The 18,951-nt window shown below is 39.7% G+C and overlaps 2 protein-coding genes across 3 annotated transcripts; one reads left to right on the top strand and one right to left on the bottom strand.

The window, feature by feature from the left end:
* Positions 1-107: 107 nt before the first annotated feature.
* Positions 108-15,816, bottom strand: LOC113165666 (growth arrest-specific protein 2). Of its 2 annotated transcripts, none has more exons than XM_026365355.1 (8): positions 15,622-15,816; positions 12,230-12,391; positions 9,749-9,879; positions 6,716-6,860; positions 5,525-5,588; positions 5,206-5,416; positions 5,022-5,129; positions 108-1,280 (listed from the first exon to the last, which is right to left on the bottom strand). In XM_026365355.1, exons 2-8 carry the CDS (start codon positions 12,372-12,374, stop codon positions 1,062-1,064), a joined length of 1,023 nt encoding a protein of 340 aa, XP_026221140.1. In that variant the 5' UTR covers positions 12,375-12,391; positions 15,622-15,816; the 3' UTR covers positions 108-1,061. The 2 variants fall into 2 exon arrangements, with proteins under 2 accessions (XP_026221140.1, XP_026221141.1); XM_026365356.1 differs by having other exon boundaries at positions 6,716-6,857.
* A 501-nt stretch (positions 15,817-16,317) lies between these two features.
* Positions 16,318-17,806, top strand: fancf (FA complementation group F). The gene is made up of 2 exons (XM_026365353.1): positions 16,318-16,381; positions 16,628-17,806. Exon 2 carries the CDS (start codon positions 16,670-16,672, stop codon positions 17,711-17,713), a length of 1,044 nt encoding a protein of 347 aa, XP_026221138.1. The 5' UTR covers positions 16,318-16,381; positions 16,628-16,669; the 3' UTR covers positions 17,714-17,806.
* The last annotated feature ends 1,145 nt before the right edge of the window (positions 17,807-18,951 follow it).

Here is an 18,951-nt window from a genome sequence, read left to right as displayed (position 1 = left end):
AATATGTAGTAAAGGCAAGACAGAAAGCTATTACAAATGAACAGACATAAGTTATGAAGATTAAATTTTAATAAAGGAAACAAAATATATTTACTGTATTTATTTACTGCACATACAAGCCTGTGTGTTACATTGTAGTGTTTCTACAACAGGCCCACATATAGATTTTCAAAGGAATTAGACTGATAATGTTGTGAATTAGATGTTTTAATTGTATAAATCTCACAGTTCAATGATCGCAGTACCTCTAGAGGTCAGTAACATTCAACAAATTAATAACTGAAGAACCTGAAATGAATTTTTAGAGGTTCCAATTGAACTACAGGTGATTGTCCATGCACTTAAAGTAACATTATATAAAACAGAAGCTATCCTAATATTAATTATAAAAAATTGGATGTACTGCAATTAAATACATTACTTTGCTTATAGTTGTCTCACTATTACTGTTACTGTAAATTTCAACTTAGCACCCATGTTCTCACTGCTCTGTAAGTCATTTATATTTAAAAAGGAAGAAAAAAACAACACATTAACCCATACTGAAAATCTCTACTATCACATACAATGTACCAGGTTGCCAAGAAATACTGGATTCAGAAAGGCCCTGAAACCTCCACCCATTTACTTATATTCACTCAGAAACATTTTGATTGTAACATATACAAATACAAACAGGTACCATAGGCCTGGTCCACACGTTAAAGAAGCAGGTGTGCTAAAAACTGAAAATATTCTACCAACTACAGGTGATACATTGCTTAAAATACAATTTAGTGACTGAAAAAACAACTATGAAAAACTGTACAGCTTCACCTGTCTCCATGTTAACTCACCATAATGTAATGTTAACAAAGATGTGGGAAAACTAAACAAAACACAAAGGAGCTACTTGTGTGATTCCAGGCTTTATTTGACATTTGACTGAAAATAAAACCAAACATCACTTTTACAAAAGTAAGATCTCCATTAATGATGTTCCATCTCCTAGACAGCACACGTCCATTTAGTGTGGAGGAAACGACAGAACCAAATCACGCTCTGTGTCCTTTATTATCTTTTCACTTTTCAGTCTTTTTGCTGCGGTAGTGTGCTGCCACGACCAGATAACTGTCGGGGGTGAGGTCCTTGATGTTTGGGGACTTGCTGTTGATGGGGGACATCTTGCCCTCCACCCGGGAGATCTGGAGCATACGACAGGGGTCATGTTTCAGTAGGTAGCTCTCAAAGGTCTCCCAGCCTCCACCGACACGGACCATCACGTGCTTGTTGTGCAGCATCTGCAGAGAGAAATAGGTTTGGGGTCTTGTTTCTACTGTCGATGTGTCAAAGTGGAGCTTTAGATTGTTGTAGCTGAGGCCGTTCTTCTATAGGACTAATGTCATCTCCCTGATTGAGTCTTTGGTCTGAAGTTGAATGAACACTTAAGCACAGCTTTGACGTCAGAGCTTGTTGATTGATGTGGAGGCTTCGGACTGATTAAGGTCCCTGGGGGGAAGCTTTCTCCAGTGCAAGCTGGCCATCCCCTACCAACCTAATGCCTTATTGAGCAGACTAACAAAAACACTGTTGCTATAGACAAAGTCAGTAGGAATCATCTTCTAAGGAATACGAATGCCTGGGAAAATGTAATTGTAATTCATCAAATATTTGTCCAGACTTTTTCTACTGAGAAATTGTTTTATAAGTTAGTTCAACTAGTAGTTTCACACACAAAGCATAGCTAAAATTTAATTAGCTAATGGACATCATCACTAAAAAGGGACTAAACATAAATAACAGACTGTATGCTCTGTTTACAGTGGCAGAAAAATGTGTGAAACCTTTCACATTTCACAGTTTTCTGAAATAATAAAACAAAAAAGTATGTGAACCCTTGGAATTAATTACTGTTTGACTGTTTGTTTGTTTTTTAAGTCATTGTGTTTTGGGTCATTGTCCTGTAGCATCACCCAACTTCTACAGAGTTTCAGCTGATGTACAGACATTCTCACATTATGCTGAGGAATCTTTTGATACACCTGTGAATTCATCTTCCCCTCAATCAGTGCAAGCTGGCCAGGCCCTGATGCAGCAAAGCAGGCCCAAATCATGTTTCCTCCACCATAATTTATGATTGGGATGATGTTTGCATGATGATATGCTGTGCCCTCTTTACACCAAATTTAGTGCTGTGTTCTTTCCAAATAGTTTAATATAATTTAATATAGTTTCCAATACTGCTGTAGAGTGTCAATCTGCACTTTGGCAAACTTCAGGCGTGCAGCAATGTCCTTTTTAGTAAGCAGCAGCTTCCTTCCTGGTGTCCTGCCATAGACACCCTGCTTGTTCAATATTTTCCTTACTGTAGAGTCGGGAACACAGATGTTAGCTAGTGCCAATGATGTCTTCAGATTGTTGTCTGTCATTCGGGGTTGTTTCTCTACTTCACTGATGAGTGTTTGTTGTGCTCTTGGGGTCATTTTGATTCGTCGCCCACTTCTTGGTAGACTATGTAAGTAAGTGTCTCCATTTGTAGATTGTTTGTCTAACTGTAGACTGGTGAGTTTCTAAAGTCTTTGACATCACTTTGTAACCCTTGTAAATCAACAATTCTTGATCGTAGATCCTCTGAAAGCTTTTTTTTGGTGAGGCATGGCTCACATAAGCATATTCTTCTTGTGCAGAGCAAACTCAAAAAGTTTGAGTTGTTTTTGTCAGTTGAAGTAGCTCTGGTCCTCACCTACAAACTAATTTTCCTGATTTATGAAAATACCTGAGTCCAATTAGCTTTTTTTCACTCGACATAAAACATCTGAATTATTTTTGTGTTATTAATTTAGGCACATTATATTTGTTAAAAGTCTTCACTTAGATGAAGATCAAATCATATTTTATGACAAATTAATGCAGAAAACCATGAAATTCCAAAAGATTCACATACTTTTTCTTACCAATGTATATCCATTATCAGCTTTCAACACTAGATTTAAAATAATGCCATCTGCTACATTAGGACAAATTCTTCCAACTGGATACCATGGCAACGTCTGCCATTATAATAAAGAGAAGTCGAAAATAAAAGGCTGTGGTGTACTGGATGCTCTGACACTTGCATTCCCCAGAGGCCGTCCACATAAAATATGTCCGCCTCACTTTGGAGCCTTCTCCACCCTCTACCTCATTAACACATCATTACACCACCATAACACACATGCTTATCATAGCCCCTCTCTGTAGATGAATAAATAAACAGGGTATTACAAAGTCTATTTGTTAGATTTGTCTTTAAAGTCACGAGAGAACGACTTCAGAAAAATACTAAACTAAATCATTCAATAAAAGGCTAAAATACCAAATGACACCGTCACCTCCATGTGGCCAGATATGAGGTTTTCTGCCCTCCAGCAGCATAACATGCAACATTTATAAGCCTCTTAGGAGAATCAATCTAGAGGACAGTGATGGGGCAGTGCTTCCAATCACCAGCACCAGGCCTTTAGGCTTTGTGACTGACTTAAATAGACCTGTGTGATGCAGAGGGGTTTCAATCATGCAGCTTTGGGACAAGACCCTTGCTGGAGTTGAGCTCCTCCTCAGCAAACCAGAGGAAGGCAGAGCCCCGAGGCTGAGCTGGGACAACACCTCTCACAAACAATTTTATGTTACTCTGCCCCCTTGTTGGAGCTACAACCACCTCATTTATTCCAGGAGTTGAGAAGGTCAGCCTCTCAGGCTGCACCGATTATTATGAAGTAGACTCTTATATGTGCTGTATGCCGCTGTTGTCCTTGCTCTGCTTACTGGCCTTACTGTATTCAAGCTTTTTAGTGAAAGCAGCTGCTGGGAGATAAAACCATCTGAGGAATTTTAATTAAAGTGGTTTCAGTGTGTAGATCAATGGCAGAGAGAGAGAGAGAAGGTGGAACAGTTCCTTATGTATCTCACATACTGTGTATATGACATCTATTGTATCACTATGTGTCCTTTTTGTATTTTTTTATGTGTAGTGATGCTCCGTATTAATAAAACTGACATGTAAGGTAGTGTAAGACTCAACATTGTAGAAAAGACTGCTCTGGACCAGCACTGCCGGCTCCTCATCATTTGTCCTTGGTTGCTCAGCAACACAGTGAAGACTGAAGCATTCAGCCATCGAAAAGGCATAAATGATGATAGAAATTCAGATATGCACAATATCCCATGTTATTCATGCAGGGAAGAAAGTAGAGGGGTAGACATTTTTTGTCCTCACTAATATTTCAAAGAAGGTTTGGAAGAAGGATCCGAATCTTAAAACGATGAGATTTTATTTGGTTCAGAGCTGAAATCAGTAGTTGTAATATAATGTGCAGACAGCAGAGGACATGCAAGAGTAAACTCACTCTTGCATGTCTGCACATCCTGAACATACCAACACTATGAATCACATTCTTAGAGGTGTGAATTCTGGTTGTGGGTTGCCAAGTAACCACAATCCCAAGGGGACCAAGCTACTTCTCTAATCTGTGTTAGTCTCCATTTATACCTTTTATTCCTCCACTCAGAGAAAGTCAAATAATATTTCCTAGGTTGAGACATTCAGTGTGATTTAAAGATGTATATAGCCACTGAGTTATTATGTTATTGTTGTCTGAATTCAGCAACATCAACCCTTCTTGTTATCAACCTAAAACTGATTTGCAAATAGAATGGATGTAATTAGATTAGAAAAATAGAAACTCAAACGTTTCTCTGTCCTTGTGTTCCAGTCTAAAGTCTATGAATCTCTAATTCTCCATAATTAAATATATTATTGCAGTTTTACAGTAGAGATTCAAAGAAGAAGCAAAGTTAATAGATACTTGAACATTTTGGAGTATTCATATTACACTTATGCAACCTTTTCCATTAGCAGTAATAGTGTGATGCATTGTTTTTATAAGCTAGCAAATAGTATAGTACAGTATAATAGAACAGTGGTGAAAGAAGTATTCACGCTCTATCTTAAATGTTTTAGTCGAAAAATTAAGCATTTCTAAACTACAATGTTATAAACTCACCCGGATAAAAAGCATCTTCTCCCCAACACGGTATCGACCTTGTGACTGTCTCTCTACACAGAATTTATTCTGACACCTGCAGGGTGGATCATCAGCGATATGTCTCACCTGCAACGCAGACAAAGATAAAGATCTTACAGCTGTAATAACAAATACAACAGACAGGTGAACCATGATGACTTACAGCATCATCCAGCAGCTTCCCTGTGCTTTTCTTGCTGGGAGTGACTTTGGCAGGAGTCAGGGATGGGGCAGGAGACCGGGAAGGAGATGAAGAGGGAGACGGAAGGAGCGGCTGAACTGGGGATACAGGCGATGGAGGAGGTAGAGGTGCTTTCTCTTCTTGTTCAATCTCTTTCTCCAGCTTTATAAGGCCAGGCGGCTCTACGTTGTGCCTGCACCGAGGAAACAAAGACTAATGTCACTCCGGATGTGTAGAGTTAAGAAATTAAAAAATAGGTGTGGGTAAAGCAAAACAGAAGAACATAAAAACAAGACTATACCGTGAGGCTATCCGTCCCAGCTCTAAAAGACAGAGGCACACTTCCCGTGGCTGCTTATGAAGAACTACAGGAAGAGATAATGTTTCAGCACAGGGTAGCTACAGTGCATAGAAAGGTATCTGTAACAAGGCAATGAATGAGAATGAGTGACTGTGATGGAAGAGACAGTGGTAAGACACAGAAAAACAAACAAACTCATGAACTTAAACATGAACATGCATTCAAATGTTCCTCTCTTCTACTATCCCGTTTGTCCCATAATCAAATGGAAATGAGCATTGTTCAAACTTTGGATGCACGATTAGGGTTGAAGTGTTTGTTTTAACCTCACTGAATATATGATCAAACAGTGAGAGTGGATACAAGATGTATGTACGAGGGATGTGACACACCACACCATGCTTTACAGACAGAATATCCACTGCATGATAGCAAACCTGGTGTTGTTACATCTACTGCTGAACTGATAAATCCATCCAGAGAAAAGAAAGGGAGAAGGAAAGAAAGAGAGAGAAAAAGACAGATTTGTCATCTGTTTTCTAAAGTATTTTCACAATATTTCATTTCACAGTTACTTGTCTAGTTCATTTCAAGTATGTGTGACCTCACCTTCGGAAATGATTTGCATAGTTTAAATTGCTCAGCGTTGGTCGACAAGGTATTAGTCAGAAATGTCAAGAATGTATGAATATTCTAGGTATTTCTGTTACTGACAGGGTCAAATACTGTACATCTGCTATTTCAGCCCAGACACATTTCAACTGCAGATATATTTCGGTGATATAACACACAAGAAATCCTCGCAGTAGATTAGTGGTTGAATGTGGAAGAGAGCAACATATCTCTACTCTGAGCTGAGGAAACATTTGCATAGTGTTGGCCTACTTTCCCCACTAACTCGCACTCTTCAGTCTTTGCTCCTGTTGTCTTTTTTTTACTCCAGACATTTTGTGCCTGAGCACAGTATTGAAGTTGTTCCCATCACAGCGCTCCCAGCAGACTGCTGCCCTTGTGAGCTTTGTGTGGATGTCAAATGAGCTGGGGACTGGAAGTAGGCCGTCCAACCTGGATGATACTTTACCTGCACAATCAGGTCTGAGTCAGGAATCTGAACTCGATTGTCCTGTTTGTCCTTCATTCTGTGTTTTTATCTATTTATTCTGAAGTTTATGGCAGAGAAAGCAGACTTACCTAAACCCTCTGACTCAAACAGACATGTTTCTCCAACTCCAACCTCCCGACACCAAGCCAGGAAGTTGGCTGTGTTGTCCCGTGCAAAGAAAGAGCCGGAGGGAGCGCTCTGCCGACATGGTATCTTCCGATAGGGAATACTCTGCTACAGACATAGAGTAATTAGTAGATTTCTTCATGCACACCAGAAATAAACGTAAGCTGCAAAGAATCCCCTAAATGTCATAGATGAATAGTACTTAACAAAGGCTGTTACAGAGTTTCCATCAAAACACAGAGCCACATACTTTTTATCTTCACGGATTTCTTCCCCATCTGTCCAAGCTCTGGTTTCAGTTCAGGACCTTCTCCATACAGATCAATATTGGACATGGTGGGATAGAAAACCAGCGCTATTTTACAAGACCCTCAGTGATTTGGGATCAAATAGCACGCTTATGGCTTTCAGCCCCCACATGGTTCGTTCGGGGAGATTTATGCGTCGTGCTGTGGTTTTATGCAGGATATGTGCGTCTGAGCTATGAGAAAGGTGCATTGAGCTCATGCTGGAAATATGCAGGCTTTTGTGGGTATTTTCTTTTCTTTCCAGACTCTCCTTCTCACTTTGTCTGGGATCATTTCTGTTGTTGAATTGCTTTGCATTCCTGCGATGTTGACCACATTGCCGGTGTCGTTTGATCTCACAATCACTGTGACGTGTAATTATTTCTGCAGCGGCTTGCTGAATAACCTGTACGTTTAGATGTCTTATAACTGCACAGAAGGTGCAGAACCTTTGGAACACATTATGAGGAAACAGATGGGAAGTACTTTCTTTCACTTGGGAAGATTTTAAACTTATAATATATAGCACTCCCACCCCTGCTTTCACAGCTGCACATGAATAATTTTAATTAATAGTTTAACATTTAGGAAAATATGCTTTTTTATTCTTAATGTACCTAATAACCCTGCTACATTAGTAAGGTGAACACGAAGCTATCACCAGCTGCCAGTTAGCTTTGTTTAACCTCAGAATAGTGTGTGCTGATTGACTGATTGACTCATCTAACTGTCTACAAGAGAGTAAATGAGCAAAATAAAGGATTAAATGGATTCAGTAGCATGTCAGTGAAGTTTAACAATTAGTGAGGTGGTTGTATTGAACTGAGCATGTGTCAGTAATGTGATAAGAAACAAATATTATCTTCATTCATCTGTAGTTGATAATGATTGATGTAAACACAACGGGAAACGTGGAAGAGACAGCATCTATTAAATGTGATTTATCATGTCTCTGTGCTGGAATCACTTAGTCACAATCAACACACCACATCAACTCATACTGAGGGGGTGCAAGGTCCCTTTAAAGTGGTACACTACAACAATAAACAACTACAGCTAATGAAGTGCTATGACACTCCTGCCAACACCTATTTGCTTGAATTTTAAATCTGAATTTTACAATTTACCTGACTTCAGCTGCACTAAATCAAACTCACAATAAAACATTGTCATTGTTTGGTATTAAAGTGGGAGATGCCTGTCTGTCTCAGGATTCCTCTGCTCTCTCTCTCTCTCCCCCCTTGACCTCCATGATCAATAGGCTCCTCTATTTCAGTAGCGCCTCTGCATCCCACGGTCAATGACTTCAAGTATTTCCTCACATCTGTGCTGCTACACTCACGCTGAGATCAGGAGACCCATCGTCATCAGTGCTGTAATGCCTCACTGCAAACATCAACAGTTCTCACTTCAGAGCCAACAAAGACCCCTTTGCTTTATTTTCTCCATCTGAGCAGAAACATGACTTGATCAGTTTTTCCTCTCTGAACCTTCAATCCTACTGAGGACCAGACCTACATGTGTAGATGCAGTTATCTAGAGTAACTATAGACACTATCTCTATAAAGATTGTGATTTTGTCATGTTTCACACTAATTTACTAACTTATTTTTCTTATTTTCGTCCTGCTGCAACGTTTATTAATCCACCTTTCCTATGTAAAATATTTTAATGGATTTATTAATAATACGTATAGTAGAAATATATGAAAAATATACTTTTTTCCTCAGATTTGTCAGTGGTAACATAACATAACTTTATTTTTTTGAGCACTGACACAGTAAAATATGTATATGCAGTAAATGCCTGGGTCATTTTAGAGATAACCATCTGCAGGGTTACCTTTTAATCTTGTACAAGTCACTGAAGCCCCAGTCAAGACTAACAAAAAAATCAACATTTATGATAGTGTTGCCAAATCTCACAGGAGATGTGGGGCCCCATCAGTGGATGTGTCCTTGCCAGCCTTTTTTTTCTTCTTTTTGCCCTGGTGAATACTGCAGACCCCCATCCCCCATCGAAATATCCTTTGTGCACTGCTTCTAGAAATTGTGGAGCTCTTTGCGAGCGTTTCATGGTTTCTGCCAAGCTGAGAAATAACAGTCATAACATCTGAGGCAAAAAATGGGAAAAAAAAGTATTTTGCTTTTGACTTCATTCATTTTCTGTCTTTCTCCCTGTAACTATATTTTTCACATATTACCATCCAAACATTATTATACTGACATTTCTTTGGGATGGGAGGGATTAAAGTGTTGCTTTTATTGATTTTACTTAGAGAAGTCTATATTAGGGAAGTCTATAGGGTATAGCTGTTTCCAGTTTCTAGTCCAGTGAGAGTCACTAAAACTTCAATACTGTTGAATTTCAGCCATCTGGCCCCAATAAATTACACAGAAAATGAGATTTCAAGGGACAAAAAATCATATAAACACATATTTAAGTTTCAAACAGACAAATATGTATTACTTATATGTTTGAATTTCAAATTTCTAATTGTTTGAGACCAAAGTGATTGCCAGTCAGTGTTATCCAATCTTTCAGCACTGCCTGTCTGTTGTTTCCTCTCTAAGAAACAATCTTGTGTCAAGTCATTAAAGCTGTAAGTTAGTTTAGAAATATTTTCAGTCAAGATGTGACTTCCAGATTAGTGCAGTCATTGTAACTGTTGTCATGCCAGATTTCTGTAACCCTCAGGTTTCTCTGTACCTTGCCGTGTCCAAGGGCAGACAGGTCTCCATTACTTTGCCTGAACTTCTCCTGTAGTGTCTCAGCCAGCTGGCACAACAGGAAACCATTGTCTAAGCGATCCATGAAGCTCTCGGCTGTGATTTCCAGACCTGACCAGGGGACACATAAAGAAAGCAGAGAATCCAGCACCATAAATTCCTCATGAAAATACTCATTTAGGAACATATGCACGGCACAGAAATAAAATCTAATCTCCAGTTCTCAGCTGAAACTGAACCTGATGCAATATTGGTGAAACTGCTCAACTGATTGAGCTTGGCTTGTGGTGCTGAGTTTATGCAGCTTTGCAGAAGCCAAATGTTAAAAATATTACAGCATGATCCGGGGGAATCTGGGGGGATTCTCTGGTAGTATACCATTGGGTGACAATAACAACTTCACTTGAAAAGGCGGAACAGTAGTGCCTCATTATCCTGCACAGTGGTGGAGATAGATTGGTGATCAACATGTGGTGTCCAGTTGACTGACTTCCAGAGGACCATTCTTTCTTAGTTAGATCATTGTGAAATAGGAGGTGGTGGCAGGGGGTTGACTGTGGAAAGAACCGGAGAGTCTTTTTTTTTTTTTTTTAGTCCTGTTCTGTTTCTTATAGGAGGTGGGGTCTGGGGGTTCAGCGTTTAATGAGTTCCAAATGTTGTAATTGAGCCCAGAAAAGAGAGATTGAAATCTTGAGAAATACTCGATGAAGTTCTCCATCTTATTCCCAAACTCTCCCTCACTCGTGTCTGTTTGAGGAAAATACTGGTGCATGCGATGAGTCTCACAGAGACGCTCACCCTCAAATACTCTGTCCTACTCTGTCAGTTTCTCCCATCACAGCAACAATGTGACTCATCAGTAAAGCCAAGCATCCACCTCCCACCCAATCAGTGGACTCATCCTTGTACTGCGCCGCTCCTCCCACCTGAAACTGTAAACTCTGCCCAGAACATGTATTTTCTAAGAAACTGATGGTACTGGGTATATACAGCTTAAAACAACCGGTCTGATATAGTCTATTTACTGGTGACACAGACTTGCTTGTGCAAAGGACCAGAGGTTTCTAGCACAACTGGTTTCAGTGTAAACATGGAATTGCAGACATAACAGAGAAGATACTGAAGTCATTTTAAGGTGTCCAAACACAGCCAGGCGTCAATTTCAGGAACTTAATTGGCTTCCAGTTGTTTTGAGAAATGTGTTTTTGACTGTAGGATGTCTGCCCAGTCTTTATGAGATAATCATTTTAAACTATATAGAGTATAGTATACAGTTTTAGGAGACCAGGGTTGAATCCCGGCTGTGGCATAGCTCCATTAGGGGTCTTTAGGCAAGACCTCCTTTCGCTTACCCTGCCTTTGCCTTGTACCTCACTTTTAAGTCACTTTGGATAAAAGCGACTGCCAAACGACTTTACTAAATGTAAATGTAAATGTAAAGCTCAAATAATGAAGTACATTAGCCACTCATCTTAAAGCCTGTACTGTCTTTAAAAATGTTAAATTGATGATAAAATAGTGGTAACGGACTCTTTCCCTCTTGGAAATTCAATAGACGATTAAGAGTTTAACCGACACTGCTGAAGAAATTCCATAAATTAGTTCTTTTTCTAACAAATACATTTTGTGTTTGACTCGTTGAACAAAGGTCACACAGTCTAACAGGCCAATTGGCATCTTGTAGAGCAGTGGTTACTAACTTTTAACTAACCCCATCATAAAAAAAGCAACTTGATATGCAATAACAACCCTGCACAGTTTCATTTAACCAGGAGCCTAAAGACTCATAACTACATCATATTGAACTCAAAAGCAACTTTTAGCACTTTTAGAAATCAAATCTTCTAATTTCCTAAAATAAAATATGAATTGAACAAATAAACAATGATGAATCTTTGGTGTGTCAACATGAAACTCGATTCAACACATGCTCAAGAGTCAGAGCCACTGAGCACTTCATGCATTTGTTTTGAGACTACACAACTGAAGACACTGGGGTGATTTATTATAATAATAACAACCTTGCACAAACCTTATGCTAATGCTCCCTCTGCTACTCTTTCTTTACCACAGGTTGTGCATTATTCAAAAACTGTTAATGATTCTCATTATTCAGTTAAGGTAAATCTATAGGAGAGTACGTGAACATGAAAACTGGTTCACAGGCTTTGAAACAGTCTGCAATGAGGCTGAGATTGATTTCATTCTCCTGCAGAGGTGTTTACTTCAGCAGTACCTGTTCAATTAATGTTAAAAAATAAAATGTTTTCACAGCCAAGCTGTTTCCAGGATAATGCTACGGATAAATCATTGCACCTTAAATTTGTTAGAAAGGTTAAATTAGTTACATTTGTGGGAAATCATTTTTTAAAATTTGATGTGTAGTGATTGAAAGAATTGTTTAACTCTATGATAGCTTTGTAATAACTCGTGAGTTATGTGTTGCGTGAGTTTTGTGTACCGAGCATGTTAGTGAGCCACAGGGCCAGGTCCTCCTTCATTGGCAGCAGGCTAGCTTCATGTCGACTGGCCAGCCACTGGTGATACTGCTGCATGTCTGCAAGGCCAGGGCCGCTGGGCTGTTTGGGGCTCAGGGAGCTGCACATGGTTCCCTAAAGACAGCCTGAAAGTGAACAGGGTGAAGAGAAAACTCAAAAAGTTTCAGTGGGACAATGTACATGTGATCCATACAGATACCACAGAGGTAAATGGTAAATTAGAACAAGCTCAAGCACCTGCAACATCACTCAGCTGCATATAGAATAATGCAATCATAGTAATATATTAATATAGTAAATGATCAAATGAACACAATTAAATAGCACTAAAAGAAACTTTGTATTTTTTAAATATTTCTGCTCAAATTAATGATCACAGTTAATCAACACTACAATATCTGTGTGTCACAACGGACTCGTTATTCTGAAAAGAAGAGGAGGATGAAAGAAAACAAAAGATGAGAGATGAGATGAGAGTGCTTTTGTCCTCCTGGCCAAACCCCGGTGTGGTTTACAGTCTACCTGATGACATGAGACGTTCTCATGGATGCTGACAGCGCAGTTTCTGTCTGCCTCTTTGTTGGACAAGAGACACTTTTATACCAGCCAGTGTCACACAGTAGGACTTTTATTCAACAAACACCAGACGCAAACAAAGAGCTCCTTCAGATTACTATGCCATCTGTGATACAGCCCATATCAATCCAATCCAGTCTTACAGTACATTAAGGCCTGGTGGAGGGGCTGTAGCAGACATCAATAGTCAGAGCAATAGTTAACAGCCACTTATTGCCTATAAAGTGAAGTCACTGACTAAATGAAACATTTCTCACAGACTTTTCCAATATTGTGTCACAGTATGCCAAGTGTTCACTGTATGAGCATTAAAACATGAAAATCTTTCAGTCCAGTGTCACTCTATTAATGGGGGTTGCTGCTGAGAAGCGTGAGTAATTTACAAAACAACTGGGCGCCAGATGTAAAACCTGAGCAAAGTTGTAACACATCAACAACCCCGCACTAAATATCCACAACTTAGAAGTATGTGAGCTGCGATTACTGCGTCCCCAAAGCACACGCTGAACTAGAATGACTGAATGATGCAGACAGAGAGGAGACAACCTCAGAGTATAAGGATGGTGGCATCACAAGGAGAGTGAAATTTTGTTTACTCAAGGCTCACATTACTCCAAAGGATGTCAATGTGTATTCAAGGGACTCTAGTTGTCATATATAAACTTTGCTACCTCCAGTCTGGACACAAGCCGGAACATCTCAAACACACTCCCCTTGGTAGGCAAATAGCAGCAGGATATTTAATGCAAATTATTAGGTATTCAAACAAGGAAGCAAAGCTGTCATGAACAACTAGTTCTCCATATATGATGGCTGAAAATTTCTTCTGGATACCAAGGGAGTGTAACACAATGTGAGGAATCTGACCTTTAAAGCTGTGTAACATTTCAAGGTCCCCCTGGAGTTGGCTGTCACAAAATCACACCATGGTGCAACACAACATCAAGACCTTAAATCCAACTAAGGTCGTCTTATCTACATGAAGATAGTTTAGTACACAAACTAAACTCTGGAGCTCAGCACTCACATGCAAGTGTTACATTCCCATGTCCACTGTGGTGAAAGGTGGCAGACAAGACAAAGTCAATACAACAACTCCTCTTCATACTGCCTCATACAAGCACACACTCCGGTGTTATATGTAAATAAAAATATTAATATTTGATAAATATCTCAATGGACAACAGAAAAATAATTCTATTTTCAAACACAATAAGTAACTTTGACATACTGGACTCACTGTTTGGGAAATGGATAATTAATACTACACTTTACATCATATCATCACTGGCCAGTGAAAACCGTGTCTTTCAAGATGTTGTGATTGTGACTTTTTCAGATTAACTGAAAGATTCAAACCTTTCTACTTGAACCAGATCATTGAATCTAGAAACATTTCCAGTTACTTTCTAGTGTGGCAAAGGTGTCATTTTAAGTATTTTTTATCCCCAGTTTTAAAATAAACATCCCGCTGGGTTTTCATCCTACATTTTCCCAGGAAGGAGTCCTAAAGAAACAAGCAGCTGTTATAAAACATACCTGGTTCCTCTCACAACACTGTAGCCTGACCTCGTCAACCTCTGGCCAAAGACACACAGGGAGCCGGCACCACTTCTCTGCTAGGCTTCATATAGCATCCGCTGCACTTTCTCCTTCATCTACTGCTGTTTTCAGAATATGAATCTGACCGTACACTCAGGACTAGAATCAGAAATGATAACCTTTATAGTTCAAATATATTCAAATGTACATTTTGATGGTCTAAAAGGCCTCATGACTTAAGTAAATCTGTCATAACATGCCACAGTTGGCTGCAGAGTCCTCCAGGAGATGCATATGGATGGGAATCTCGACTGCCAAATCACATCAATTAGAAAAAAAACAAGAGTGTCTCTGTCCTCCTAATCCCTGCTGCCCTTCATGCCTTTCTCCTCTACAGCAGTGTAATCTGATTTGTCCACTTAAAACAAGGAAACTCAGAGTGTTTCTACCACATATAGTACTGTTTTTTGTATTTGTGTTGAATCAGCAGTAGTGCTCAATAAAGTACACAATACTGTATATCACATGTTATAATGACACTGTCACTGTGTTTAAAATGTGAGATCATTTTAAAATCAAATACTTTTCAAATAAACTCGGGCTTTCAACAATAAACCCTTGTGTTTTAGACACACCATCAACACATGTTATTTAGGCAAACAAATTTCAAGACCACAGATCCAGTCTTACACACATATTTTTTGCTGTTATCTAAATTTAGCGTCAATAAACATTTAGGACTGAGCTTTTAAAATATTTGGCAACACATGAATTTGCAGCTTCAATAACATTTTAAAGCTGTCTCCTCCTTTCATAACTGTCACAAATAAAAACAGCCACTACAGACATTTCACCACTCTGGAAATAGGATCAAGGGAACACATGAGCTGAGTGAAAGCATGAACACCCACTAATTAAAACCAATGAAACGACTGAGAGCTATACATCAGATTCTGAGTAATAAAATATGCCTTGAGAAAAATAAAAAAACAGGAAAAAAGAAGTCTACTTTCCCTTAGTTGACAAGAAATAAGGCTTAACTATGCCCCAACTTTTAAATTAGCTACAGAAGGTGACATTTTTCTGCACACCCCTCTGGAGAGAAGCTGTAAAGCACAAGCTAGATCCCAACCTGAAATAAAATTCGCATAAAGACAAAGTCTGACATTCATTTAGCAATAGGAAAACCGTGAAAATGGTTTTGCATGAGTCCATAAAGCTCCTTGTGTGTGCTCACCCTGAAGGTTCAGCTCGTTGGTGCGCACCTCCCTCTCACTCGTCTTCTGAGTTTTCATGCTTTTCGCAGCGGTGCACCGACCCACAGGTTATTCTCCAAAACACTGAACCAATGTGGACAGGGAAGAACTTTCTCACTGCGCATTTGCACAAAGATATGACTGCACATACACACATTTACACTCAGAGCACGCTGCTGCTGCTGCTGCTGCTTCTGATGGGAGGGAGGTTTTATCCTGCGGGCAGTGCCTCCCTCCTCTTTGTGCTGCCTCAATTTGACATTTCTGGACTGAATTCAGAAGGTCAGCCCGAGAAACTCAATCCTTCGACACACTTTGATTTAATGGATTTCTTTTTTTCTTTTTTTCTTTTTTTTTTGTGTGTGCGCACATGTAATCTGATCCAAATACCTGACAGACCTAATCTATCTGACAGACTGAGCTCAAATCTATCTGATGTAAGTACGAAATGTGAGTAAATAAACATTAAGTAATTGATGACGAAGTATTGCAAATAAACTAATCGAGTCTAATAACAATATCTTTCTCTAATCCTGCAACTCATGGTCATGCATTGCAAGAATATGCTCCTTAGCCGGTGTATAAACATAAAAACTAACGACTTTAAATTCAATCTTCAACTGTGACAATAGGTCAATCAACTTTTATTTTGAAGGAGAAACAAACTTTATCTCTTGAGAGCGCATGCGCGGTGGTAAAAGCGGCGCAGCTGGGAGACAGAGCAGCAAGAGCGAGAGATAAGTGAGTTTCATAACGACCCAGATCTTTGTTTGTTTACTCCAAATATCTACTTCACACGTATCGTGTAATTACACTTGTTCGTAAGGTTCACTGTTATGTTTGTCAAAGGGGACTTTGTTTTGAAACGTGCCACCGGAAGTCCTTTAATACGTCTAGCTAGCTAACACATAGCTAACCTGCTAACTCAATAGCATCACTTCTTTCCAGGTTTTATGTGCATGTTCACGCTGCGTCCTCTCTCCACAGTGGGTGTCCACCGCGGGGACCCAGGGGTTGAAGTGTGACCACATGGAGCGCCACATGGAGGCGGTGCTGAAAAACTTGACGAGCTCGGTGGAGCTGCTGGCTGCGGCGGCGCAGAGCGGGGTGGTGGAGCAGTGGGATAAACAAACCCTGTCCAGGGCTTTTCGCTGGGCCCGGTACTGCGAACACCTGGTCTCAAGGTTTCACAATAACCCTGCGATGGTGAGGGTTATGGAGAAGCAGCTGCAGTTCACTAATCAGAGTCTGCGAGCTGCCTTTTGTGGATACAGTGACGTCTCCTTCTCGGACCTCTCCCGGTGCCAGCACCTGTTACTCGTCGGGCTGTTGAACAATCCTAAGCTGCCGATCTCGCTCATGAAGATGCTCTTTGACACTACGAGTCCTGTAAACACTAATAATAGTGAGTATCAAGATGTTACAGGCTTTTGCAGCCACATCATCCAGTCCAAGTTTGCGTGTAAAGTCCTGAGGCCTCTCACACACTCGTCACTGGTTGGTGCTGATGCTGAGGTGCAGGGGATGATGCTGATGGTGAGACTGGCTGCTCTGCTGAGCCAAGGCAGTGAAGTCTGTCGAACAGAGCACTTTTTAGACTCTGTCCTTCAGGGATGTGAAGGAGAACCACAACATTTCTGTCTGGTCATCACTGCAGCTCTGCTGACACCAAAAAACTCATCTGCAGAAACTGCTTCACAAGATTTTCTCTTGAACTGGTTGGAGAAAAAAAACAGTGTGCTGCAGACCATGTGTTCTGCACTGCCTACTACACTTCTTATGGAACTGGCCAAAAAACATGTGAAATTTAGAGATGCATACGTTGATCTTCTGAAAAAATGGGCCTCTGATATGGAGTACAGCATAGATGACGGAGTGTGGGTTCAAAACAACTCAACCCCCACAGTGTCCTTCCAGAAACTGACTGAACACTTTTTGACCTTGTTTGAGGCCTGTCCCTCTCAGAGGGACAATGTCAAAAATGAACTAATTGCTTTAAAAATATCAGATGGAGACTTCGATGTCAGTGGTCTGAGTGTGTGGGGAGACCTCTTGTCAGTATTAAACCGGTAACTTTCAGTATTTATTAATTTTCTTTCAGAGCTGTAAAAGATTGTTTAAATAAAGCCAAATTCATGACTATATAAATTCATATTTATATCTTGATGCAATCTTGTACTGATTTCTACTCTTTACCTATATTTAGACGGGTAATCATACTCTGCAAATCGTTGCAATAATTTTAGTTGATTGATTTCGCCATATTTAAAATCCGACAGTATTTTAACATTTAATAACATTATTTCTTTTGTTACATGAAAGATATTTTTGGGGATAAAAGCAAATTAAATTGTGTGCCATTGCGGGATCAGTACCAGAACTTGGGTGTAATATGAGTGTTAGTATTAAAAAAAATCAAATAGTACATATCATTTTACATTCATCGTTTGACAGTCTTGTTAAACACATCAAAAACTCTACAGTTACCCTTGCCAACAACAAAAATGTAATTATGGAAGTCTGATTATTCTTCTTAGTATTATTTTGGCTGAACAATTTGATATTTGTTAAATATCACAGCTTACAGGATGTGGACAGATAACATCACATGCTCATTTATAATTAGTAGCAGCACGTAATCTAGCTCCATTAAACTGAAAGTCATTGTCTATAAATTAGTCTCTGGAGATTCAAAGGTTCATTCAATGTCATAAATTCCACCTTACTACCAAGTATGTGTGCTAGATGTGCTGCTTTAAAATCATTCTGTTTAGCTGATTTCCACATTACAAACCTGTAGAGAGCTGAAAGTGTAATAAACGTTTTTAAAGACAACAGACTGTTAACGTAGCAAAAATAAAGCAAAATCATTCTGTAATAAAATTTTTTCTTAGACTCCCAGAATCATCTTCAGCTTCTCACACACCATCTGTCAGTCTCGCCTCCTCAGCACAAAGCTGCACTGGGTTTGAAACAAAGCATTTTTATTGGTTTAATGCCAGTCATGTGACTCGACTGCCAATTCACACATCTCAGGCCTCGCCCATGTGCCGGAGCACCTCTGTGGCGAGGGATCAATTAGCCAGATCTGGCGTCTTCGATCAAATCAAACCGTCCACAATAGCTGGTGTGTGACATAAATCTGGCAACCAGCGGATTAGAGCCCCAGCCGTCGTGTGGAGGGAAACACCAACACGGCCACGGTTCGTTTAACACACCGTGAAAGCAATTCACGTAGAGACAGACAAGGGTCACTGAGTAAGGGGCAGCAACACAACCAATTCATTCCCAACCAATGAAGAACATATGCA

The sequence above is a fragment of the Anabas testudineus genome, chromosome 6 (assembly GCF_900324465.2).
Source record: "Anabas testudineus chromosome 6, fAnaTes1.2, whole genome shotgun sequence".
Lineage (NCBI taxonomy): Eukaryota > Metazoa > Chordata > Actinopteri > Anabantiformes > Anabantidae > Anabas > Anabas testudineus.
Note: the sequence above shows the minus strand (reverse complement) of the source record. Positions and strands in the feature narration are given on the sequence as shown.